At 39.6% G+C, this 26,494-nt stretch overlaps 1 protein-coding gene across 35 annotated transcripts in view; it reads left to right on the top strand.

Annotated features, from left to right (window-relative positions):
• The window catches only part of PTK2 (protein tyrosine kinase 2), a 190,905-nt gene that overhangs the window by 63,404 nt on the left and 101,007 nt on the right, over positions 1-26,494 (top strand). For 32 of the 35 annotated variants that reach the window (XR_015283368.1, XM_086877588.1, XM_086877666.1 and 29 more), the window contains one exon: positions 19,203-19,429. Coding sequence is in view for 34 of the 35 variants with exons in the window: in XM_086877574.1 (XP_086733700.1) it covers positions 19,203-19,429 (227 nt within the window). In the remaining variant the exon portion in view is untranslated. Of the gene's footprint in view, positions 1-11,035; positions 11,202-19,202; positions 19,430-26,494 lie in introns of those variants that run through there. The other 3 variants (XM_086877789.1, XM_086877714.1, XM_086877652.1) reach the window with 1 other exon arrangement.

Consider the following 26,494-nt stretch of genomic DNA (forward strand, 5'->3'; position numbering starts at 1 on the left):
ACCAAAGATGATCTCTTACCTGTTTCTGTGTTTTTAGCAAATGCAATTCATTGGGAATTGTCTCTTTTGGAATCTTTTTTATTAGTAGGACTGTGGTACTGAAATTAGCTTTTGTGACTGGTGTTATACTTGTAAGAAATGTATTAACTTGTCTCAATCCTTCACTTGCTGTAGTGTTGCTGAAATAGAACAGTTGCAAATTCATGTCTTGTAAAAATTTTGATATGCCATCAAAGAGTATATATGTCTCATTAATTGTGTGGAAAAAAAATCTCACTAGTATTCCTAAATTCATGACCTGATGTGGATTTGTTAATGGAATTACTAAAAACTGGAGACATTATAGATTAATATACTATAAGTACACTATAAGGATGGTAGGGAAGCCTGTACAAGTTGCTGAATTCTATAACCTGGCACAACAAACAAAAGCCAGATATAAGGAAATATCTTTGTAAATATTAGATTAAAAGATGCTTAGGTACAGGACATCATAAATGTATTTGATTAGAGGAGTTACAAAAATGTATCATTCATGAAGATTTCATCATCATGCAAAAGCAATGAGATCACTGCATATCTCCTGTTGAATCCCTGTTGAGAACTGCCAGTGCCAGTTTTCCCTGAGGGGGTTGTCAAGGACAGTGGTTGCTGAGGTATGGAGGTAACTGGTGGTTGCCCAGCACTGAGTGATTCTGTATTTATTGGCATATGAAAAAGAAGGTAGGATTGTCATCTTCTGATATTTAATGTACCTTAGCATAGACATTAAAGAAAGCATTTCTGTGTGTATTCAATCCTGCTGAGTCATTTCATTGAAAATAACCTGTAAACAAACTCCCTTTTTTCATTTATTTGTTTGATAACTGAGGTTTGTTACTTTGCCAGAAGGGAGATTGCTTAATCCTTTCCCCAAGCACTGTCACTCCTTTCTGAAGTAGTTTTTCCTGCCAATGATTCCAGATCCATAACAGCAAGCACTAGGGGTTTGTGCTTTCTATTTAAATTGGAATCTGCAGATGAAGTATTGTCCCTTGCTTTACCAAGGAGAAGTCTAAGAAGAAACAGCTTTTTCCATGGCCTAAGTCTCCTCATCTTGAGTAAATAGAGGAGTAAAATCAGTGTGTGCTTCAGTTCTGCAGGGACTTGGGACAGCAGCTCACAGCAACTGAGCACTTCAATGATGTGCAGGGTCACATCAACAGGGGATGAGTGTAATGAACTCAAGGGTCGCATTTTGAGACTGAAAGCTGAACTTTTTACTTCAGTTGGGTGTGTTATAGAACTAAAACCAGACTTTCCTCACTTGAACAGTATCTCATGAGGAAGCAAAATTAATCACTAATTGCCAGTATTTGGTCATGGATTTCCATACCATTTGAATTTTCTCCTTCAACATCCATATAAAGGTCATTGAAACGAGGAGCATTTTCATCATAAGTGATCGCAGGATGAGTAATGGTCTGCGGTCCTGTTACATCTTTATTTCTTGGAAGGGGAGTGGGAAGGACTTGGGTGTGTTCTGTAGCTTCTTAACTGATTTTGGAGGATAAGGGGGCAATAGGATTTAAACTCTTCTCACAACCTTTCTGCTACTGAGTTTGCAACTCAGCAATGATCTGTTCTTGCTGGTATGAGGAGATAGTAGGAATCATGTTCCTGAAATCTCAGTGTGTTCAGCTCAAAGGGGGCTCTGTCTTGGCTGTGTCACAATGGTTGGTCAAGATAATCTGAAGAATTGTAACAAAGATACTTTGGAGTAGAGCAGCCTTTTCAATTTGATCCTAACAAAGGATTCCCATGCAGCAAATTGCATTGCCAGGTACTTGAACAGCAGCTTTTTGTCCATTCAGGTGTTTGATTGCAGCAGTCTTAACTAATCCTGGCAGAATTAAGAGGTCTCTGATTTATGGTTGTATACAGCTGTATCTGTCAAATAGGAGCATGTGTGTGCTGCAGATACCCATCCTAGCCCCTTCCCAGAGGGAAAAGGCACTGCTCAGGTGACAGGGAGCTGTGTATCTGTTCCAGTTCAGGGCTGATTCCCGTGTCATATTTGTCACAAGAGCAGCAGAGAAATTAAGATTTGCATCCTCAGCTGTTCCAGTCAGTGTCCTGTGGCACAGAAGTGAGATGGGCATTTAGGGGTGGTCTCTGTCAGGTCATTAAGTTAATGTTTTATCAGCTTACCAGGTTTAGCAGAAGATGGGCTTTTCTGCATGTGTTTCTGAACCTAAAATTAAGGGGATTTTGTTCTAGTTATTAATTGTGAGAACTTAATGCCTGAGGTTTTCTTACACAGAGTTGGGAGGATGCCGTAGAATACCAGAATGGGTTGGGTTGGAAGGAATCTCCAAGATCATTTTATTCCAACCCCCTCAGCCATGGACAGGGATGCCTTCCACTATCCCTGGTTTCTCCAAGCCCTGTCGAACCTGGCCTTGGACGCTTCCAGGGATGGGGCAGTCACAACTTCTTTGGGCAATCTGTGCCAGGGCCTCACCACCCTCACACTAGAGAACTTCTTCCATGTCCCTGTTCTGTCCTTGAAATGAAAGATTTACCCCTTCAGTCTTTTGCTCTTTTATATTTTTTAAAAGACATACACGTAGTATTTCATAGAGTACATCATATAAAACATAAGGTATATTATATACTATATATAGTGCTTTATAGATATAGGGTTAGGGTAGGAAAACATCTATTACTTTCCTTTTTTTGTATAGGTTCTGGTTTTATGTGATACTGAAGAAACTTTTTGCTGGTTTTGGTTGCATTAATTTAGTTTTCTTAGAACAAGCTGTTTGACCTGTAGTGTTGAACTTTTTGCACATGTAAATATAATTTAAATATCTATTATTATAAGCTCTTAAGTCTCACTTTCTTAAGACTTTCTTAAGTCTCACTTTTCTTCCCAGCTCAGGCTGTGATGCATTTGTGCAGTTTAAGTACAGTGTCCCACACTGATGAAAACCAAGGTGTTTCAGGAGAAGCAGGAGCACTTGTTGTGGCTGTGGCTGCCAAATAATTTCTGTGATAAATCCTACTTCAGGTAGTCTTCTTCTCAGAATTATTCAAGTCCATAATTGCTTATGCTGTGTCTGGAATCTCTAAAATTGTTCATGTCTAAAGTTTGAAGGGAAAATAGTTGTGCTTTTTCTGTGTCCAGTTCTGGGAGGGAGCAGTGGCTGTTGGAGATGGGAGTGGGAACGAGCTGGAAATGAGAATTATCTGAACTCAGGAGCATGCACACCCTGGGTACTCCTGGATACACAACAAGGTCACGATCACAATTCCTGTTTCATCCTGTAGGAAAAGCCGGGCAAGTTAAAACACAGTGTTTATTTAGTAGAGAAAAGCAACGGCAATCAGTCACTTCTGTTTAATCCAGATTTATTTCTGGTTTGTTTTTTTTAATGTTAAAATCACAGTCAAACCAAAGTGAAATAAACCACAGTGGGAAATTTTGGGTGTAAAAATCTCAGGAACAAGAAAAAAAACAATCAAAATGGGGGGAAAACTGATACTTGAAACTGGCTGTAAGATGGGATCATACTTGGGTCTGTACTTTAAAGTACATAGAGGTCAAAAATACTGGCTGAAGGATTTTTATATTCAGGTGTCTCAATTTACTTGTGTGGTTGCAATAGCTTGTGCATCTTCTGGAGAATGAGAAATGAAGGCAGGTTTGAAACTTGCAGTCATTAATCTTCTTTCTTCAGTGTGGTATTGGGAAATTCAGGAAAGTTTATTATGAGACATAGAATCAAAAGGGAGAACACCAAACCTCAACTTGAAATAGTTGTTTATGTCTGCCAAGAATAATATTTTATTTTATGAATTAGTCACTGATGCCTCAATCCAGTGAATATTTTCCTGTTCAGTGGTAGGAACATAAACAAGAGGTTGTGATTTTTTGGAATAATGCTACATTTTGGAAATGGGAGTCATTCCATTTCCTTAGTGTGGGAATTACCATGAATTTGAGTTTCGTGTCTGCCTGTGGTACATGTGATGCTTCAACCCTAGAGTAATGATACAAAGCAGTAGTTAATCTATAACTTCTTGTAGGTTATTACCATAAAATTCTTGAATATTTTTCCTTCTCTTGTTAGGACTTTCCTTGCTCTGTATATCCAGTCTGCACTCAAATTATTAAAGGTGCTCCAGTTTTGCTGTAAATGTGAACAAAAATGTGCCAGTTTATTTTTTTCTCTACTAGGAAAAGTATCTCTTAGATCAGGCAGTAGGTAGGACATGAGCTGTGCCCTTCCGTTCTCACAAGGACAACCTCCTGCACTGCAATGAAGTTGGTCATAAAATGTGTCCTTTGTGACTGACTGGGCAGATTTTATAGGGCCAGGTCCTTTCAGGTGCTTAATGCTTCCTCCTTCCTCATCCATGTGCCCCCAGGTACTCCAGCACTCATCACCATCAACACATTTGTGTGTTCCAATCTGCTGGAAATCTATAGGGAGGAGCGTTGCTTTGCAGAATTAAGGCCCTAGTGAAGAATGACACTTTAGTTTGTGGATTTGTTAATTATGGCCTGCATTTTCTTTGACATTGGTGGTACAGTGTAATTTGGCACTGAATTTTTAGATGGACTGTTATTTTTTGCTTGAATTATTACTTCTTCATGGCTTTTTTCCTCTTTCCTTTCAGTCCACAGAGGTGCTGTTTGTTTTATGACTGTGAATTGTTTTGTTTAGCATGTAAGAGAAGATTATATAAATGTTATAATAACTTGATTTATAAGTTCAGAGCTTTCTGTCAAAACAAAATGTTCATAGGCATACTCCCAGCATAATTTATTATCTCCCTTTAATCTTAATTTTGTTGCATTGAAACAAGCAAACATGGAATTTAAGCCTCCTCCTGCAAGATGTCCCATAAATAAGAATTGACAAATTCTATTCAAAATAATTTCTTTGTAAATACCTTACATTAGTATACATCTTCACTAAGTGCCTTTTAAAACATCAAGATCAATCCACATGTTTAATGTATGCTGTACAGCAATATATCTTTTTAAAATTAGACTCTGAAAGAACAAATCCAATTTTGAATTTATGTCTTACATCTGGAAATTGAGGAAAAAAGTATTTAGCTTTTTTATCACATATTGCACGTGATAGAACTTAACAATGAAGGCAGACACATCAGAGAAACAGTTTAACTTTTTTCAGGTCCTGTCCTTTTAAATGCTAATGACTGAATTGTGATACACAAGGGAAGATAGGTCAGAGATCTTTTTTTATAAATTACATTGTATATCATAAAAGTGAAGCAAATAGAAACTGAACCGGGGTTATGTTAGTTTTGGTATTGATTGTCTGTGTCTCCAAAATATTTATGCTGTGAGTTTATTTTGATTAATTAAAACAATGAAGAATACTGAGTTTTCTAGTTAACAAAAAAAAAAAATACAACAAACAAAAAAACCCCAACATATATTGGTGATGGGAAAAGTCTTCCACAGCTCGAGTTGGCCCCACAAGCCTCAAGTCTATGGAAGAAGTCCTGAAAGAAATGGAGCTTTCTCACCTTTAGCGTGGTAGGGGATTGTTGAAATGAGTGGGGAAAGGGGATGGGCTGTGCTTCTGCAGTGGAGAAACCGCCAGGATCTGCTCCCGAAGGGTTTTTTTTTTCTTACAGGGTCACCCTTTCTGTGCCTGTCTCACTTCTGCTCTAAGTAGTGTGTGCAGCTCAAGTTCTTGCTGTGAAAAATACATTCTCCACAAAGAAGGGTAGAACAGGGATGTTTTTGGTCTCTGTTAACTGACGTCTTAAATAAGGAATTAGTGTTGCCCGTTAATGGATCAGAATTTGCTCTCTCTTAAAACTTTTTAAATGCATAGCATTGCAGTAAGTGGAATATAGTGACTTGAGGCTGTTTGTTTAGGGGCTTGATTTTTTATTTTTTTTTAATTTATTTTGCCTAAAGGGGTAGAGTAAACCATGAAGTCTCATCAAGTATGCTGCTCTGTACTCTTCTTTGTATTAGCAAAATATTATTCTGTTCACCTCTTAAAGTGGGAAAACTAATTTCCTTCTGGAGTGTGAAAATAATTTGCAGCTCATTTCTTCGGAGCAAATCGTATTAACTCTTAATATCTCAGATTTTCCTTTGAGTGGTGTTGTCTTTGACAGAAGAACATAACTGCGTTTTAAGTGAGCTTTTCTTGTTGAATTCCTGTCAGCCATGAAACTCACTTGCTCAGTGAAATATTCTGTAGCTGATTAAAATGTAATGAAATCATGTTTCTGACAAATGCTGAGCATCTTTAAAGACCATACTTTGACATTTGCAATATAATGGGAAATAATTAGAGGTTAGTTGTGCTTATGCTGCCTTTGACTGCACCAGGCATATCTCAAATTAACCTTTTCCTTTACATTTCATTGTAGTTACTTGTTCTGTTATGTGTTCAAATAGTCTCTGTCTGAAAAGAAGCACCTCATTACCTGTTAAAAGTTCCTATCACCTCTTTAAATTTCAGTGCCTGGCTGGAGACCTGTGGATGGTGCCATGATAGTCAATGATCAGCTATTTTGTTGATTTTGGTGCAAATTACACGTGCTCATCAGCTTCCTCTGTCAGATGCAAACAAGCCTTACCTGTCTATCCTGTTTCCAGAAAATTCCATCATCTTCTGTCCCTGTTAAAGATTCTTGGTCTTTTTATTCACATCTGTCCATTTAGTTGGTCAGACTTGTCTGGGTACCAGCTAAGAGTTGATAAGTGGCTTTAAAGAAAGAGATGAAAGAGAAGGTTGAAGTTGGAAATAACACTTGAATTTGTAAAAAATATTTTTTAAAAAATATTGTAAAATATATTTTTTAAAAAATATTATCACCAAATTATTTTTGCCTTCTTTAATCATTGCAATAGAAGAGTTGTTCATCTCCTACCTGTTCTCTGTCCCCCCTTTGTCTTTCCTCTTCACCTGTGTTTTAACCAAGTATTGAAAGTCAGTAAGTGTTATTTAATAGTTTAGCAGCAGAGGCTTAGAACTGTCAATTTTAGACTGTAAACCTCAAGAAAAACTAAACCCCCACCAAAACCAGAAATAAAGAAGCCCAGACTGATTTATTCTGTCTTAATATGTAAAAGCAACTCAAAAATCATTTAAACAGCAGTAGCAGGAGGACACAGAGATAAGCAAGGGCTCCATGGTTGGGAAGAGCAGATGAGGAAATGCTCATGAATGAGAAAAGGGGTAGCAAGTCTTTGGCAGCAGCAAGGAAAAATTATTAAATTGGTGAAGCAGCCTCTGGTGACAACTTACTTGCCTTTGAAAAATTAACTTAAACCTCTGTACAAATATACTCTTCAGAAATGATCATATATCAATTTTGTAGCTTCTAATACAGGCATGACTGTGAAACCAGACGAATTCCTGTAATGAAATTTGGATGTTAAACTATTCATGAAAACTTAAACTGTGTGCAAGAAAATATTAAAAAAAAACAAACCACTTTTAAAAAATTGCCTGAGTGATGAGATATCTTTAATTTTCTTAGGTTGTTTTTTTAACATACTTACATGAACCCTTTTAAGGATCAGAATATAGAGTGTGGCAGTAGAATATACTAGTAGTAGAACATAGAAATGTAGAGGATGGTGTAGAATATAAGAGTGCAGAATACGGTGTAGACTTCTTGGATATGTTCATAGATGTGCTTTTTTTATAAGGTTGTTTATTTTTCTGATTTGTTCTATAATAAAAATGTTATTCGACTTCTTTTAGTTTTCTGACTTGATGTCAGGCTTTTCCAAGCCTGGAAATTATCATCTTGCGCTGGCATCTATTGACTTGATAAATGTAGTCTATGAGAAAGCTGCCAAAGCTGTGTATCTGTGTTTTCATCAGAATTTTTTGGAAGCCCCAAGGGTTATATTCGACCTTTGGAACAAGTCCAGGGGAGGCCACTAAGGTGATGATGGGGCTCTGGAGCACCTCAGCTATTGAGACAGACTGGTAGCTGGGACTTTTTAGCCTGGAGAAGAAAAGGCTCCAGGGAGAACTCAGAGCCCTTTCCAGTGCATAAAGGGGCTCCAGGAGAGTTGGAGAGGGACTTGGGACAAGGACCCAGATTGACAGGATGAGGGGGAATCACCTTAAGATGAAGGGCAAAAGGTTTAGATGAGATGTTGGGAAGAAATTCCTTGTGAGGGTGGTGAGGCCCTGGCACAGGTTGCCCAGAGAGGTTGTGGATATCCCGTCCCTGGAAATGTCTTGGGCCAGGCTGTGTGGGGCTTGGGGCAACCTGGGTTAGTGGAAGGTGTCCCTGCCCATGGCAGTGGTTGAAATGAGATGATCTTGAAAGGTCCCTTCCAACCCAAACCATTCCATGATTCTGTATTTCAGCTTCAATAACAGAAGCAAAAAGTGAAAATTTTATGGATGTTCTTAATGTAAGAGGAATTATCCCATCAGTGATTCAGTCTCTTTGGACAGGATCTCCTACTTGTGACTCTCTCAGGAGACTGTGTGAGCATGACTGTTGTCTACAGCTTGCCCTTATCTTTCTTCAGTACCCACTGCATTAAATACTTGTAGAGAATCTTTTGATACCAGTTTATTCACCCTCATGGATCTTGTAATTACTGATCAAGCTTTTCTCTGGAGTCCTGGCTTTTTTAGGTTCCCTTCACAAGGCTCCTGCTCTGCCCCTTCATTATTTCAGTTGCACTTCTCTGGACTTATGGACAATGCAGAAGATATTCTGGAAGTTCCATTGACTTTTCTGTTGAACCTTGGGGCTAAAATAGAAAAAACTTAATCCATAATTCTTTCCTGGCAAGGGGCTGTGTGATGCTGAAGATACCCATCCCCTGCCTTCAGTAAGCATTGACAGAACCTCTTCCAAGTCACAAAGATCCCAAAGACCCAGTTTCAGGCTAAAATTAGGAATCTGATGAAATACTGTATTCTTTGGAATATTTAATAATTTTATACATTTGTACAGTCTTTCCTAATGCTAGCTCCTGTTCAGTCTGTGTACGGATCTAAGTGTTTCTATGTACTTCTGACCTAGGTACCTCTGACTTGCTGCATGTTTGTGGTGTAGAAAGGTGTATTGTCACAACATTCAGGATTTGTACAGAAATACTTTCATACATATTAAAGCACACACACTCATTGCTGAAGGAGATTGTTCTTCTATTTTCTCTCTAGCTACTATGAAGTATTTATTTTAAAATAAATTCAAGCATATTAAGAGCACAGATTGCAAGTATTTAACTGAAGCTTAAGTGCAAAGGTGTTTTAATTGCCAGATCCTTTTGGATTGTCTTCTCAGGCCAAGTCAATTCAGCATTTAAAAACTGCACATGTTTAAGTGCACCTCTCCCCAACCCCCCCCCCCCCAATTAATATTCCTCTGTGTTCTAATAGAGACTTGAAGGAGGATGGATTGATAGCTCTGTGTGTGTGGTGTTGGCTTCTGGAGGTGTCTTGTTTGTGTAACACCAACTTAATTTATTACCACCTGCTGTTTCTGCAAATGGTGAGATTGTCGCACACAAATTGCATATTTCATCACTGCGATGGTGGGAATTGATTTATTGTTTCCAGGGAAATAACTGAATAGAAGAAAAATGCACAATAAAGTACGTTGCATCTTTATGAGCTTCTTAATGTCTTTCCATGATCAAATATATTCTAAAAAGGTGCAGTAAATTCTTTTGGGGCTAGCAAAACTTGCTGACTTAATGCCTTCAGGTTTGCCTGAATTTCTCAACCATGAAGATGTTAAACCTGTCACCCCATCATCTCCTTTGCTACCCTGCCATGATGAGGATACGCTCATGCTGGTGGTTTGTGACCACAGACCTCAGTGCTGGTGGGTCTGTGCTTGTGTGTGTGCTAATTCACCAGGGCTGTCACAGAACCTGCAAAGACTCGATATTACTTTGTTTTTGAAACGTGTAGCAGTTGAATTAGATATTTCTGATATTTCTGGCCCCATTCCCTGTTGTTTGAAATTAGATAACTGCCAGTAACAAATAAATATCTGCATTATGTCAGGTGGGATGAGGTGGGTTAGGGTTAGGGTTAGGATGGAACAACCCAAACAGTTGCTTTAGTGGAGGAGGCTGATGTGGGTTTTGGGGCAGGCTGTGTTGTATTTATGGCTCATGTTGTTGCAAAGCATGATGAGGTTTTGACCCAGGATGTCTTCTGTCAGGGGAGGTTGGAGAGGAGATGAAAACAGGGCCACGTATACCGTGATCAGTTATTCTTGTGGTGTTCCTGCATGATTCCTTCCACAATTGGAAGTGACAAATTGATGAAGCTTAATTGTATCCCTAAAGCTTACCTTGCTTTAGGGGATTGAACCCATCTCTTCCAGGTTCCAATTAATTTTTCTACTACAGACCAAATATTTTATCCTTTTAAGTACTAGATTCCATTTTTAGAGCATTCTCTTAAAGGAAGCCCTAAATTAAATATATTTCAACTGGTTGGAATGGCTTTCTTCCCCTGGTTTAAAAACTTCAGGAAGTAAAATGGTCTAATTGCAGCTGTTACCTTCTTCACCTCAGAAGCTTTAACCCTTTTGGTCATTTGTGTCTCATGCAAAGTCAGATTTTTAGCTGATTCGACATAGATATTTGAGATGGTTTTAGGAAAAAATGCTCTCGTTTTTCTAACATCAGTTCTTGGGTAAGCTGTTGTCTGACTCCTCTCTGTTTACTGCCTGTTGAGGAAACGCCCAAAACACACATTCTGAACCCACTTTATATTGTAATCAAGTTATTTAAGTGAGAGCTTTCCCTTAAAATTGTGGATTCCTTATTTCTTAGTGCAGTATAAATGGCAAACTTCAGGACCTGTAGTATATTAGACATGCTTTATTTAATCTAAACTCAAGGAAGGTTCAGTAGCCCTGTGTTAGTAGATTGAAGGTAAAAGACTGAAAAATGCTTTGGGTGGAAGCCAAGGGTGTTTTCTTGGATGATGCCAATTTTCAAAGCTTTTCAGTGTTGATGGTTCTATTCAGAGATTTAATGATGCATTCACAGGAAAACCCCACAAGAAACCTCACAACTTCATCGGGATTAAAAAGAGCAGAGACATTGAATGTGCTTCCTGTTAGCTGTGCAGCGGCACAGTAGAGAAGTCGCTGTTTTTGGAGAGTGTGGCAACAAGGGACCATGTCCAAAAGAGAATTCCAGCTGCAATGAGGTGGTGAGTCCTGGGTTTAGATTCAGCTCCTGCACAGGAGCATCCACCTGGGATGAAAGCACTGGTAGGGGATCCATAAATTGTGTTCTGACACAAAGCAATATGGAATCACTGGTGCTGACTCCAGAAGTCTGAAGAGGGCCCTGATGATCTGTTTGGAGTGGATGAAGTGTTTTAAATTGCTTTTTAAATTGCCTTTTAAAGGCTTTATTATGTTTCGTTGGGGTTTTGTTATTTTTAATAAAAATCTTGAAATCATCTATACAGAAACATCTATATGTTTTCTGCTTCTAGCTTGACTTGGCCAGAGTACAGAGTAAAGAATCGCTTTTTTCTTCATTTCCACTTGTATACCAGAGGCTGTTGTTACTGGCTTTGAGAAACACCTGAGCCAGAATAGGCCTAAGGAAAACTTTTTACAGGTCGTTAAATTTTGTAATGGGCCATTATCATGCAAGGCAACAGGGAGGCTGTTGTCATGATGTTCCTCCTGAGCACCTAAGTGCCTTTTAGCTCATGGTTAAAATTATTAAAAGGGGTTAAAAATTAAAAGATAGTTGGAACATTTTGAATTATAGATTGGGATGGTGTCATTCAGTAATATAAAACCAGGAAATCCCAGGTAAAATTGAATGGTGGCCAAATCCAAATTGATTGATGGTGCATAACTGGGATACCTCACTGCTCTCCTCAGCTGCTTCTAGTTTCAGGCACTTCTGGTTTTTAATTGCGGAGAAGCACAGTTGCATCATCACTGGTTCTCATTAGTTTTTGCTGTTCTAGAAGGACAGTAAACTCTTCCTGCTTGTATTTGCTTCAAAACCAGTCTGGAAGAAGAGTCTGGGCTATGTGGGTCCTTCTTGGAGCAGTATTTCAGACGGGAGTGTTAGAAAAGGTTATTTGAATTCATACAGCTTCCTTCAGTCTCTTATCTTGATGTTTATAGGAAGGGCTGCTGCCAACAAATGGTGCAGCTTCAAAATACATAGAAATTCATTTAAATCTTTATTTTAAAATTGCATGGTTGTTTCTTGCTCATTTCTTTGGTGCCTTTTGAAATAAAACTGCACCCCTCTAATTCTCTAAAGCTTGCTAGAAGCAAGCAACAGAAAATGCAAGGGGACATTAGTGTTTATTTGAATTTCAGTGGTGCCAAGGGACCACAGTGAAAGTTCAGAGTGCTGCTGAGAAATTAGGCGAGTATCTAACTGGATACTGTGTTCTAATTAAAGCTTGTACAGACATTGATTTTCTTGTATTCCCAGCACAACTGATGTTTCCTCACTATTTAATTTTTTAATATTAAAAATAGAAAACGGTGCCATCTCCAAAGGGAATTGCTGGTAGTGCAGATTATGTAATGTTGCAATAAAATTGGGTTAAACTGAGTGCTTAAAGGTACATTAGGGCTTAATCCTGTGGGATTTTTGGTGAGAAGGATGAGGGGTGTTTTGAGTGCAGGGTGGACAAATACAAGACATCTTGGGACATTTGAAAAATTGGTTACTTGACAGGACAATTGTTTAGCTGTTGGTCATTCCCCTGAAACTTTGTCAGTCCCTTCATCTCAAGGTGCAGCTACCCCAGTAACAGCCACTGTTTCTCTGGCTCTCAGCAAAATCGACTCCGAGTTCTTCAGCAGCCTTTGTCCATAGCAGCTGTACAGGGAATATGCCACGGTTTCATTTAATTTAGGTGATACAGTTATTTATTAATGTTTTTATTTATTATTGATTTTTAGTGAGTTATACTTGTCTTACCTTTACAGGCCCAGGATTGTCATATTGCTTCGCTTCATGTGGGTCTTGTAGTTCATGCTGTCTCTGAATTCTTCCTTCATGCTCCCTTGAACACTGAATCTCCTAAAACATAGTTATAATTGAAATAAATGTTCCCATATTGGCAATTTGTATTGCTAAACTTGTTTTGACTTTGGTCTGTATTATCTTTGAACTGTATTGAGACATAGATTTAGTAACTGCAATATTCAAGCAAAATTCCCTGAGGGGAAAAAATTGAATTGTCAGTACTGTTTTTCCATTTCATACTAATACAATGAAGTACTTGGTGAGACGATTTAGTCTAAAGTAGGTAATAAGAACTTGATTTTAAAATTTTTTTAATGTTTTTGGCTTTATACTTTGACCTGAGAGCTTTGATAAATGCTTTTGGCTGCATATACTACACTTAAAAATGCATATATTTAGAGGAGTATGGAGAAAACAGTGACCAGGAGGGGATTAAAAAGCGGCAGCAAGATAAATAAACAAACAAACAAACAAATAAATAAATAAATAAATGTGTTCTTGGATGTAGTCATAGCAAATATTACTAAAACCGGTGAACTTAGCTGAAAGGCAGAGTAAAGTGGAACAAAAGATTGCTCCTTTTTTCTTCTGCTTTTGAACATCAGCATTAGCTGAAAGAAAAAGTACAAGAAAAATAAACTCAGCAGGGAGCAAACAGGGACATTCCAATATGACTTATGGAAATAGCTGAAATAACTGAATGCCATTGAAGGCTAAAGTGATGATAGAAGGAAGAAACAGCCCTTCTCCTTTCTTTCTGCATTCGTTCCTAATTTGAAATGACAAACCTGATGGTTTTCTCCAGGTTTCATCCTTAAATGTGTAACAAGATGTTGACATCAAGGAAATGGAAAAAGAACTTGTTACACACCTGGCATGTTGGCTGCTTCTCTCCTGTGGCATGGATGTGTTTGTATCTGGTGATGGAATACCAAAAGTCAGCAAAGTGCTGACTCTCAACATAGGCCCCAAAAATACAGTCTTTGTCATGGGGATCGTAGTTAAAATTGTACTTAACACCTTTCCTGTCTGTGAGGTTGAGATAGTCAAGTTAATACTTGCAAGGTGAGTTACAGCAGGATTTAATACAAGCTGTGAAAATTGATTGAGCTTGAAATGCATGAGATGTTTACTCTCTGATGTGAGATGTATTATGGATAATTTATGATTTTAGAGTGTGAAATAAATTCTTAATTTAGTTTTTATCGCGAAATAACTAAATTTCAGAGGTTGCAGGGCACCTGTGGAGATTTGTCCAATGCCTCTGCTTAGAGCAGGATCACGCTACAGCAGGTTGCTCAGGCCTGTGTCCAGCTGTGATTTGAATATCCACAGATTGAGATTCCCTAACCTCTGGGCAACCTGTTGCAGTGTTCAGCTGCCTGTGCAGTGCAGTATCTTTCTCTTAATACTTAAAATGGGAGTTCCTGTTTTGTTCCTCCCTGCCCATTGCTTCATGTCCTCACTGGGCACCACTGGGAAGTCTGACTCCATCTTTACTCATATTTATGTACATTTGGAAAATCCCCCTTAGCTTTTATTCCCCAGACCAAACCATTCCATTTCTCTGAACCCTTCCTTGTATGACAGACACTCAAATTCATGAACTGCTTTTGTGGTCCTTCATTGGACTGTCTCCATTATGTCCATGTCTCTCTTGTCAGGATGGTGCTGGCTCACGGTTGGTTGTCCACCAAGATGTCCAGCTCCTCTGGAAAGCTGCTTTCCAGTCAGTCTGTCTAGTAAAGCAGCATTGTTTGTCAAAGGTGCAAGCAATCTAAAGGCTTTTAACAATTGCAATATTTGAAAGTATTTGAAATCTTGCAGGAGGATTATTATACCAGGACCAGAGAACAAAATGAACTCTGAATTCTTACTGTATTTTTAGAGATTCTTATTTTTTTCTGATAGATTTTATAGATTCTTTCTGATTTCTATAGGTTTGAATTTAGATGGACCAAGTTATTTTGCAGAAATACCACCTGGAAGGAGCTTTAGCTCATAGATGTTGATGCCTTCAAGCCCAAGATGGGGGTCAGAATGTGGAGGTTAAAGAATAGTAAGATTTCATGGTATCTACAAAGGACAACGTGGAGTCACAGTGTGAATAATTACAGTTTGGTTCCTTGTAACATGAACTTGTTAGTGCTGCGTTGTTGGCCATCAGCCAACACTAATAAGAGAAAGTGTTGTTTATTTTTTAAATTATTTTCTATTATCAAAGTGCTGATGTTGAAGACATTATTTGCATTGAAACCATTTCCCTTATGAGATGACTCTACTATCGCTTTATTAACCAATTTGCAGTTAATTGATTTAAATATTTTTTAATGACTTTTGACTGTCTCGTTAGTGGAAATGATTTAATTTCTGAGTTCTCAAAGCTGCTAGTGAAACGTGACTTAAAACTTTGATTGTGCTACTGGAAGTCATAACACTGACTTTGTTTCTGATATAGTCAGCAAATGTGGAAATGTGTCAGGAGGAGTCACATTGAGAGGAAATGACTTCTAGAAAGATTCAGTTTGCCTAAATCTCAGGTACTCCCACCACAGTAAAGAAAATTCATCTGAGCAATGATGCGTATTGTGCTGTAGTCTGGTAACAGCCGCAACATCTCAGCAGACCTACTCGGTATCACCAGGCCAGGGCTGGTTTGCTTTGCTCCTTCCTCAATCTTGGAATAGTCCTTGACATTACTGAGAAATCCGAGTGATTTCTCTGAAGTGCAAGCACTGGGAGAACAATAGTCTTTCCTCTTGGAAGCTCTAAGGGATGCTGGCACAGAGCCTTTCATACAAAGAAGTTTTACCATGCTTGACTTTAGACCATTAGCCTTTTATATGACAAGATCCAATAAAACACAGTAGAATTAAGTCATGGAATCATGGAATGGTTTGGGTTGGGAGGGACCTTGAAGGTCACCTAGTTCTAACTTCCCTGCCATGGGCAAGAGCTCCTTCTAGTAGAACAGGTTGTTGTGTCCAAAATTTCTGATTTACATATAATCTAAATCTGCCTTCTTTTAGTTGACTGTGGCTTGTTTCTGGCCCATGGTAAAACACACTACCTGTCTGTTTAATACCAAGAGGATTAAAGCTTCTCATTTAAACTGAGATGTGTAATTGCAGCATTGCACACCAGTCTGGTTTGAATTTAGAACAGCCCAAATAAGCATCGTGGTGGTGTTATCTGAGCTTTCTTTGTATCGTAAAACAACCCAGCAACTCTTGTAAAATAGTTGTTTAACAGCAGCTGTGTTTTACAGAGTTTTGGCCTAGGGCAGAGTTTTACAGTCACATTACAAGCTCAAACCCAGGGGCTGGTTTTAATGGGAATGTTAATAGGTCCATAACCAGAGATATGGCATGTGTTTCTATACCTGGAGCTATCAGATTTATGGCTGCTTTGGTGCTTCATAAAGTAAATGTTGGGCTTTTTAAAAGAATTTGTAAGGAACCAGCTATGATCGAATTCTGAAGGGAAACTGCTATTCTGAGTTTGTGGAGGGGGTCGTTTTACTTTGAGAAACCTCTGTGAAATATAACCTTGTGAAAACAGACCCAGTACTGTCAGTCTGATGTCTAATTCCACATTTTGGTGAATATGGAAACATTATAATAGTGTTTTGCCTGTCCATTGAAATGACACCTTGTAAGAGCACTTCAGTGTGTAGGCACTGGAGTCTTGCATTGCTTTCCTTTTTGCTGCTCCCAAGGGGTGCAGGTTGTCCATATTTAAGCCTATGGCTAGACATCTAAATGCTTGGTTTGGTATTCCCTGGTAGCTTTTCTCCGTTCTTCCACAAGGCCACATAAAACCTGATGAATGTGTGTATTAAGTGGATGGAGTGTGGTGAATCAATACTAAAGTGGGCATTCTTTTGGTTCTCCTCTGAAAAAATTACTCACTTTGTGTTGTAGCAATTCTCCCTGCTGTCTGCTTATGTAAACTTTAAATAAAACTCAGCAGTTTTTACTAGTGACCTTGAGGTAGGGTGGGTTGTTCTGAAGGTTGCAGAGCATCCTGCACAAGGTCAGTGGTCTTGTCTGAGCCTGAAAACTGCAATTTCATTCCAAGCAATTGGACTATTCATTCATCTGCCTGAATTTGGCTTGGTAAAACTCTTCTCCCTGCGGACCTTTGGGGTTTAGCAATGGCTATTTTAGCCTTACAGGAAAGGAGTCCTGCAGTTTGGAACTTGCCCCGTCCTGTTGTCTTGGTGTTACTGTGCCAGAGGGGAGATTTTTGTGCTGGTTTCAGCTTTAAAGTCGATGATTGTATGAAAACAGCTGCTGGCTCCTTTGGTGAGAAGTCAGAGTTGCTATGGGGCTCCTGGCATTTTCAGATCTGAGAGGTGAAGAGGAGGAGAGGCTTTAATGTGGGCCTAAGGTTGGCTTAATTCATTTGTATTGATGGCCAGAAAAGAGGAACAATAAAGCTGTAGTGGTTTCCTGAGTTTTCACAGAGATAGGAAGCTCTAGCAAGTGGGAAAAGTTCCTCCAGCATCAGACATTGTGGGAGGGAGTGTTGGGAGAAGCATCTCCTTGGCTTCTCTTACCATCTTCCCTGAGGGCAGGACATTAGAGGCCTTTTGTCTGTCCAGTGTAAGTTCTTACCATTCCCTTGGATGAATGTAATTCAACCATTTATTCAAGAAGTAAAGACATCCTGTCCAGATGGGCTATTGTTTCTTCTTTATCTGGAGGGTCTGAATTAGATAGATGCTTAAGACTTTCAGTAGGCTTTTAGCCTCCCAAATGCTGTTATCTACAGTCTGAAGATTTCAAGCCTTGATATTGCTGGTGCTAATTCCTTTTAACTGAGCTCATGGTGTGTTTTGACCGTGGCTGGTGTTGCCACCAGCTGCTGCTGGAGGGGGGATGCTCTCCCTCACCCTGATAGTGGCTGCTTCTGCTTCTCTTCCTGTTTGGCAGCTTCAGGCAGCTGTGGCATGAAACTAAGCCAGTCTTGAAAATTGAATCACCTGGGTTTTTGTTTTGATTTTTTTTCTTTCCCCCCTGATAGTTTTCTGAGCCAGTTTTTGGGGACGTCAGCAGAGCACAGTGGCAGGGCGATAGCTGAAGCTCTGAGGGCCAGCCAGGCATTACAGGAGCTCAGCTGGAAGCAGGAGTCTCTTGTGCCTCTCAGTGAAGTGAATCAGGGATCAGGCGTTCCGATTACTGCCAGGAAGAAGTTCAGAGTACTATGCCAAAAAGATCAAGTTTAGTTTATTTTTAACTTCACATTTTTAAAACTGCCTCCCTACTGGCTCCTGGCTGCGAGGAGGAGGAGATTGGGAAAGCTCTGTGCACTTGTCCAAGCCCTGGAGCAAAGCCCTGCAGTCCTTTGCTCTCTGCAGCCAGCAGACTGGAGTGATGCTCTAGACTGCCAGGCAGGGAGGAGGTACTCTTTGCTCTTTTTCTCTTGGACTGCACTGGCTTTGCAGACACCATCTGCTTGTAGCTGACTAATTAGAAACAGTAGCCAAGAGGCAATTTTCTTCTTTCTCCTTTGACACGCAGACTCATACCATGGTCTGTGCCTTTTGCCATCAGACTTTGACATCAGGCTGGTGGAAGATAAAACTTAGCCACTTGTTCAGGAATTGCTGAGAGGAGGGATAACTGTGTTCCTTATGGTTCCTCACTGAACAATGAACTTCGATCTGGATGGTTTTGTGTCCCACTGGTTCTCAAAGTAGTACAAAAGGAGTGAAGTTTTTAGTGTTTTAGCCTTGAAACATGAGAGCCTGGTGTTGGTGTGTGGCTTCTTAGTGGAGAGCCTCCAGTTCAGTGTTGGGGTTTCCTTATGCCTCTTTAGAGGCTTGTTGTAAGACTTGGCAGATTTTTGGAATGAAAACTCCTGTTTGAACTGGAAGCTGGTATTTGGTATTGAAGCCTTTGTCAGTGACCCTGGGTTAAGTCACTGAGAAACAAATGAAAGAGGTTTTGCTGAAGATACCAGTTTTGTAAATAATTGTGGTGCTCAAGATCAGATCACTTGCTCCAAGGGGCTTGAAGTTTCTCTGGTTGTCAGCTGGGTAGGTTTTTATGTTTGTAAATACATAAATATTTTAATTGCTTTCCAAAAACAAAGTGAATCTTCGTGTTTTTTTGGTAAATGCCTTGTATGAAAAAGTATTAAGATTCATGCATAACTAAAATTAATTTCTTTCTTGTTTTCCTTTCCCTAGAATATGACAGATACCTAGCATCTAGCAAAACCATGGCAGCAGCTTACCTTGACCCAAACTTGAATCACACCCCAAGTTCAGGTGCAAAGACTCACCTCAGTACTGGGATGGAGCGTTCCCCAGGGGCCATGGAACGAGTCCTGAAGGTTTTCCACTACTTTGAAAACAGCAGTGAACCGACCACGTGGGCCAGCATTATCCGGCATGGAGATGCTACTGATGTCAGAGTAAGTCTGTTTTTAACATTCTTATGCCATCTTTAGGGTTAAGTGTTATCTTAACATATGGGAGGTAAAAATCTGGAAGCAAACAAATAAAAAAGTTTCATGGTTAATTTTAAAAGAATCTTGACTTGCTGTATATTTTGAGTTAAATTCAGAAACTTTTCAGTGGTACCAACCCATGTGACACCTCAGGGTAGGAATGAGAAACTGGGATGAAAGTGACATTAAATGGCATTTTGCATTTTTAAAAGAAATAATAAGAAATTAATGTGTTTAATGTAAAATGTGTGTACTTACATGCTGAAAATGTTTAAATATAATGTATATATCACTTAGGGAAAGAAATGCTGTTTGGAAGTGTGGGAAAACGGAGCTCTGAAGAGTCCCTTTTTTCCCCCCAGAAAGTCTTTTTGTCCATCCTCTCTCCCTGGTAGACACCTGCTGCTTGTATTTTTACAATATTGTGCTTCAGTTCATCAATGGAAAAAACCCAAAGGTTGTTACTTTTTAAAGAATAAGTATCTGTAATCTTAGTTCTGTGGAAATGTTACATATGCATGAAAACACTTTATTGTGAACCTACATCCTCTCTAATTCTGAGATCTTAGTTTTCTGCATTTATCCTTTAAATTTTTGAGGTATTGTGGTGTCTAAACTGTAACGAAGCCCAGTGTAATGTGTCAAATGCTTTTGTGGTTTGCTTGTTTTTTAATTATCCTCCAAGAGCAGAATCTTGCAGGGTGGTAGGTGGTGTGCGGGGTTGTTTTCTGCTGTGAGGTACTTGCTGTAGAAGCAGGTCCCCATCTGCTCCTTCCAACAGTTCTTCTAATTCCACTGCAAGGACATGATTCTGCTGGAGGGGGAGAGTTGTCATGGAGTGAAAGAAACTTGTTTTCCCCTTTTGCCCTCTATTAAGTTTCCTTTGTGCAAGAGAAAATGAAATGAAAAGAAAAAAAGCTAAATAGTTTTGAATGTTTATCTCCCTGCTGCACTGTTTATTTCCTATCATGGCTGCAAGTGCAAAGCCCCAGGAGTATTCCTCAGTGGAGGAGGTCTTGTGATCTTGATCACAGACCTGTGAAATCCAGGGATTTTCATTGGTGATGATCAGAAAATCTATCTCTTGTCAATTCAGTAAGCTCCTATATGTGTTTGGGATAATCTGGTGAGTGGACAGATCAGAGGTTCAACAACAGGAATCATAAGTTGCATACATTTTTTATGTGGAGTAAAGATTCTTTGGGTACCACTTGAAACGTTTTTGCTACCTGACTTAATTGTTAATGGTTTGCTATCTCTAATCTGATTGATTTGTTTCATAAAGTGCATTACTTAGTACAAGAGGAGGAAAACTATGTGTTAGTACGTTTTTAACCTTGCAAACCTCTTCTGTGGATAAATGTCCAGGGCTCTTGATGTGGTACTTGAAATGGAGGCTCTTTTTCCAGAGAAGTATGTAAAACCCTGTAAAACAAAAGCAGAGATTAAATCTGTATTTTTCCAGCTCAGGAATACCTGTGGTTATGGACTTTAAGGATACAAAAACTTGGAGTTGCTGTAAGAAATTCAGTGCTGGGTTCTTTTGGCAGTTATGTATCATTTTTTAAAGCAAGAATATGCCATTTTTTTTATAAAAGCAAGATCAAAAGAACAGGCACATAGCAGTTACTTGAGGCTTGTCTTAATTTTTAATTTTTTCATGTACTTTTAATTGGATGGATGTTTCCAAAAAGAATGGGATTTTTGTATTGTACTGATGGGTAGCTGTTAAACTTCCTTCTTTAATGAATGTCCTTCTTTTGTTATTTTGTTAAACTGGGACAGTGACTGTTGAATGTGAATGTGCAGGTAGTAAAGGTCTAGCACTGATGTATTACCATGACATTTATTTTAGAAACAGTAAACCCTTGTTGGAGTACAAGCCTACATTCCATTGGAATGACTGCTGTTCGACCAAGCTGAATAATTTAAGATTAAAATAGCCTGTAAGGTTTTTATGCCTCCTTTTGTGGAGGAGACATCTGCCATTTCTTCTGAATTACAACCTGAGGGAGGAGACTGGAGCTGGGTTTGTTTCCAAGGAGCTCTGAAGGAATATTCAAAGGTGAATGTCTTTGAGACAGCTCTGCAATTAAAAGAAAAAGAATAAAGGTCTTCCAAGACTACTCCCTGGTCAGCACAGCTCCTGGGGTGATAGCTGGGGAACATTTCCAGTGTTTGGGGTGCATTCCCAGTGTTAGAAGTCAGACTTGGTCTGAAATCTCCAGATGAGCCAATTAAAGGTGTTTCTGCAGCTAAAGCCAGAGGACTTTAGGGAATGTACGCAGGGAAAGTAAAGTTGGAATTTTCTTTCCTGATTTGTGGTTCCTAACAATCTATTTCTAACAAAGTGTGGTTTGCCTTTGTGAATGAAGGATGTGTTTGACAGTCAAAGCAGTGAGGAAAGCCTTTTCCTCTGAAAAAAAAAAAAAAAGAGAAAGAAAAAGATATTATATCCTAAGCGTAGAGTAGAAACAGTGATTTGTCTATATACCTTCTATGCAATTCCTTAGTTGTGAAGGGAAACACTTTTCATTAAAACTCAGGTAGTTAAACTCATATGAACAGAACTCAGCTTTCTGTAGGAGCCCCTTAAAAGGCTGGATTTCCTTGCTGTTTGTCTTAAAATATCTTTCACCAAGACAACAGTGTGGCTACACGTAGGCTTTGCTTTGAGGAGAACTTTAGGCTGTGGATCTCTGCTTATTCTGGATGGATTTAGTCCCTCAAAGACAGCTGTTTCCTCAGAGTGATGAAGGCTGTGCTCTGCAGTGGATTCAAGAGCAGCTTCTCAATTCTGGGAAGTACATTTTTGGATTTCAAAGAGCTGGCATGTTCTCTTTACCCTCTTTTTCTTTGGTGTTATACTAAACACATGCTTAATTTCTAAAAGCAAGAAAAGGCTTTTATGAATGTGCAAACAGTGGTCTCCTCCTGTGAATTTGTATGTAGACACAGCCAAGTGTATGCCAGGGGAAGAAAGGTTGTTTGTCTTCACTATTTATCTTGGTATGGCTTGTTTGGATGTGGTGTCTCGGTGCTTATGCACAAAAGGATTTCTAGGCTTTGGGCTTGGAGAGAATGCAGGGCATGCTCTGCCCTGCTCACTGCCTCAGGTGTGGCATGTGAGGAGGTGGGTGTTGCTGAGATGGAATTTTTTGGTTTCAAGTGCACCCTGAAAGTAAACACTGCCACCACGTCTTGATCAGCACTTAGCAAATCACCTCTGTTTTCAGATGTGGTTGAAGCAGAATTGTAGCCATAATTAAAAAAAAAAAATAAAAATGCATGTAGCCAATTGAGTAGGTAGAGAAGATCTAGGATTTTTAGAAAACAGACATTGGGAAGCCTTCTGTGAGTCTTTACAGGTGACTTCTGGTGAAGTGCAGATCTTCTGTGCGGTCTCATTTTCCATCCCAGAGGTGCTCAGCTTGCATCAGTGATACCTTTTTAAAAACTTATAGCCTTTAAAGCTTGTCCTTCATTCTTACCTAGTAGTTGTGAGAAGTAAATACATTATTTATGTGGAAATAACAACCACAAATCTCAAACCATGTTATTGCCAGATATGTATCATACGTTGATTCCCAGAAAGTTTTTTTTTCTTCCAATTTTGTTATACTGTCTGGAACTTAAGCTGGATAGAGATAGCATTAAAACTTTTAACCTGTCAGATTTGTCCTTATTTTTGTAGTTGGAGAGAAGCGTGGTTAGAGCTCTTGAACAAATAGTGTTTAGGGTTCTCTTAACCTCTTCACAATTCAAATGTATTTTTCCTCCTTTTCTATGCAGTACCACCTTGAAATGTCAGCTTCCTTAATGTTGACAGAGTAAGAACTCAAAAAGCTGAATTTAAAAAGTACATCCTTAGCAAAGAGGAAGGACATTACCTAACATTAAAAAACCCTAAATGCAAGGAGCATACCTTGGCTACATCCTATCCCATTTGTGAAAAGACAAGAGCAAATTAATCGGCTTCCCTACCCACATGCAAATTCTTACTTCTCACAGGTGGAAGGCATGTGTGCAGGTTGGAAATTCGTGTATTCAGGTCTGTTCCCTAAGCTGAAACCTTCAAGGGAAGGGCTGAAGCACATTCTTAACGTGCTTATTCGTGCAGGAATTACCTGCTTTAGAGAAGACCCTGAAGCAGGGTCTTCACTAAAGCAGTTAATTCAGCTGTGTTACTGTGTTCCTGTGTGCTGCATCTTCTTTCCTGTTTGCCTCTGCTGTTCAGCCCATGATGTGCTTTCACCTATTGCTGCAAGAGAACAGAGTATTTGGTTGGAGATCCAGTTTGTGGTGGAGGAATGGAAAGACCCTGTAGTGCAAAGGTCTGCAATTCAAATGCTGTCCTGGTTAAGACATGTGTTTCATCTGGCAGCTGTGCCAGCTTCCTTCTTGCTGTTTGTTTTCCCTGTGCTGGCATAGGTGGTGTGACTGTTTTGGCAAACTCAATCCAAGTTAAAATGAATGATTGTTTTGCTGCTGTTTCAAATCCAGATCAGTTCTGTAATCTTGTTAGCTGCATTGTCTTGCAGACTGACACAGCTGAGAAGACTGGGGGGAGAAAGGAAATGCCTGTTTATGCTGGCACCATGCTGCTGCTGCACCATGAGGGGAATAGAGTATTAAGCCTTATTGATGAACATCCCTTATCATCTACAGCAGCATTCCTGGTTTCCAAGCATTTCCTAAGAAGGATATTGTCTGTTGTGAAAAAGGACAAGAAGTGTGTCAGTCCAACCTTGGTTCCAGATGCGATTCCACCTGCTCACCTCCAAGTCTCTCCTCTTTTTCAAACCCATGTTATTTAGAGCCAATACCTGGACAAAAGGTGCCACATATCTACAGTGGCTGCTGTGGAGCAGATCTGGGCTGCATGATACTGATTCTGACTGACTGAAAGGTAGACAGTAGTTGAACTTGCTGCTACCCAATCGTGGAAGGGCCAGATGTGCTTTATTGCTGCTTAGTTCCTCCCAGGCCAGAAGCTTGAGGAGTTGTAGGAGAATGGGCATGGGTGGAGCAGCTCTGGTGTATCTACTGCAGTCTGTAAAGGATATGCAAATATATTAATAGGATAAGTTTTTTATCTATTGGGTTTCTTTTTTAAAATAGATTCCTACTAGATTTAGTAACAGGAAGAGCAGCTTGGTCACACAAAGTTCTGTGGAAAGAGGCTATGAGCACTGGCAGGAGTCAAAGCTGGGTTAGTATTTTTGGTGAAGTCAGCTCTTCACAGCAATAGCTGCATATTCAAATCTCATTTCTACATGTGCACAGTGATATATGTGCTTTGAGGCAGTGGAGCTATTTGATGTAAAGAAGCAGACTGGAGTGCAGCGATTCAAAAATCAAATAGATGTGTGTAAAAATGTATAAAATCATTCCTGGTCTTGTATAAGAGCTAGAAAACTGGTGCAATTTACTTTTTTTCCTTCCTTTTCTCTGCTGTGTGCCTGCATGAATTGTACCAGATAACAATGTATGGTTGTATGGTTATTTTGTAGCTGCCTCTCTTCTGAGAACCTGAAAAAGGTAGCAAGAATTCAGAATTATGGATCTTGTCTTGTAAACAAAAAGGTGTATGGTATGGTGATAATCAGTATTCTAAGACAAAAGTACCCTTGGGCTTTAGAATGCCTGTTAACTTGTGCAAAGTACTTGTGATGCCCTTAGATGAGACACACATGCAAAAAAACATTTTAAACCTAATGTAAATAGCCCTTTGACATTTTTCTGAAAATACCTGGATCTGTAGATGGCTTCAAGTCAACGTCTTGCATCAGTGTTTAACTGTACAAAAACTGGACCCAGGGGGGCTCTTAGACTTTGCAAGTGCATCTGAGGATAGGGAGTAGTAAAATATAGAATCACAGAAAAATCTGGGTTAGAAAGGACATTTAAAGGTTATCTATTCCAGCCCTGCTGCAACAAGCAGGGACATTCTCAACTGGATCAGGTTGCTCAGAGCCAAATCTAACCTGGCCTCGAGTGTTTCCAGGGATGGGGAATCCACGACATCTCTGGCAGCCTGCTCCAGTGTTTTACCCCCTCATAGTGAAAAAGCTTCTTCATAGCACCTAACCTAAATGTACTGTCTTTCCTTTTAAAGCCATATGCTTGTATCCTATCACTTCATACCCTTGCAAAAAGTCCCCGTCCAGCTCTCTTGGAGCCCCTTTAGGCCCTGAAAGGGGCTCTAAATTCTCCCTGGAGCTTCTCTTCTGCAGGCTTAGCAGCCCCAACTCTCGTCCTGGCTCCATGGGGGAGCTGCTCCATCTCTCTGATGGTCTTGGTGCTTTCTCTGGACTTGCTTCAACAGCACTATGTCCTTCCTGTGCTTGCCCCCAGAGCTGGATGCAGCTCTGCAGGTGGGGTCTCACCAGAGGGAACAGAGGGGCAGGGTTCCCTCCCTTTCCTTGCTGCCCACACTGCTTTGAATGTTAAGCTTCTAGAAAACTAAATTTATTGTCAGCTTTTAAAACAGCATTGTTTTTATTTGGGAAGTGTGCAGTAGGATCAGAAAAATGCTGATTAATCCAAGAAGACTGGAAAGCAGGGCTGTACCAGCTCTGCTCTGTCAGTGCTGTCAGTGTGTGCTTGCAAGGTTCCTTGTGGAATTCTGTGTGGGTGTGGGGAGGTATTTGGGATGACAGATCTGAGTATGGCTTGAATATAAAAGCTCGGAGGCATTTGAGTGGATGTTTTACTTGAGTTGAGGTGTCTGTGTGCTGGAACGGTGACAGAATCCTGGCCACCAGGACAGCCTGTGTTCAGGCTGTGGTTTCAGTATGAACTTGTTGGACTTCAGGGGCAGAGTTCTTGTGCAGGCTCATCACTTTCCCAGTCTTGCTTATCATATGATACACAAATGTGTTTGCTGGATAAGCGCAGTAATGAGGAAAAGAGGAATGTGGGCTTTTTGCTTTGACTGTCAGACATAGTGTTGTCAGAGAACAGCCCAGATTTTGGTGTAGTGAGCACATTTTAGGGTTCTCCTTTATGGAAATTATAAATTAATTT

The sequence above is a fragment of the Cyanistes caeruleus genome, chromosome 1 (genome assembly GCF_971803275.1).
Source record: "Cyanistes caeruleus chromosome 1, bCyaCae1.hap1.1, whole genome shotgun sequence".
Taxonomy (NCBI): domain Eukaryota; kingdom Metazoa; phylum Chordata; class Aves; order Passeriformes; family Paridae; genus Cyanistes; species Cyanistes caeruleus.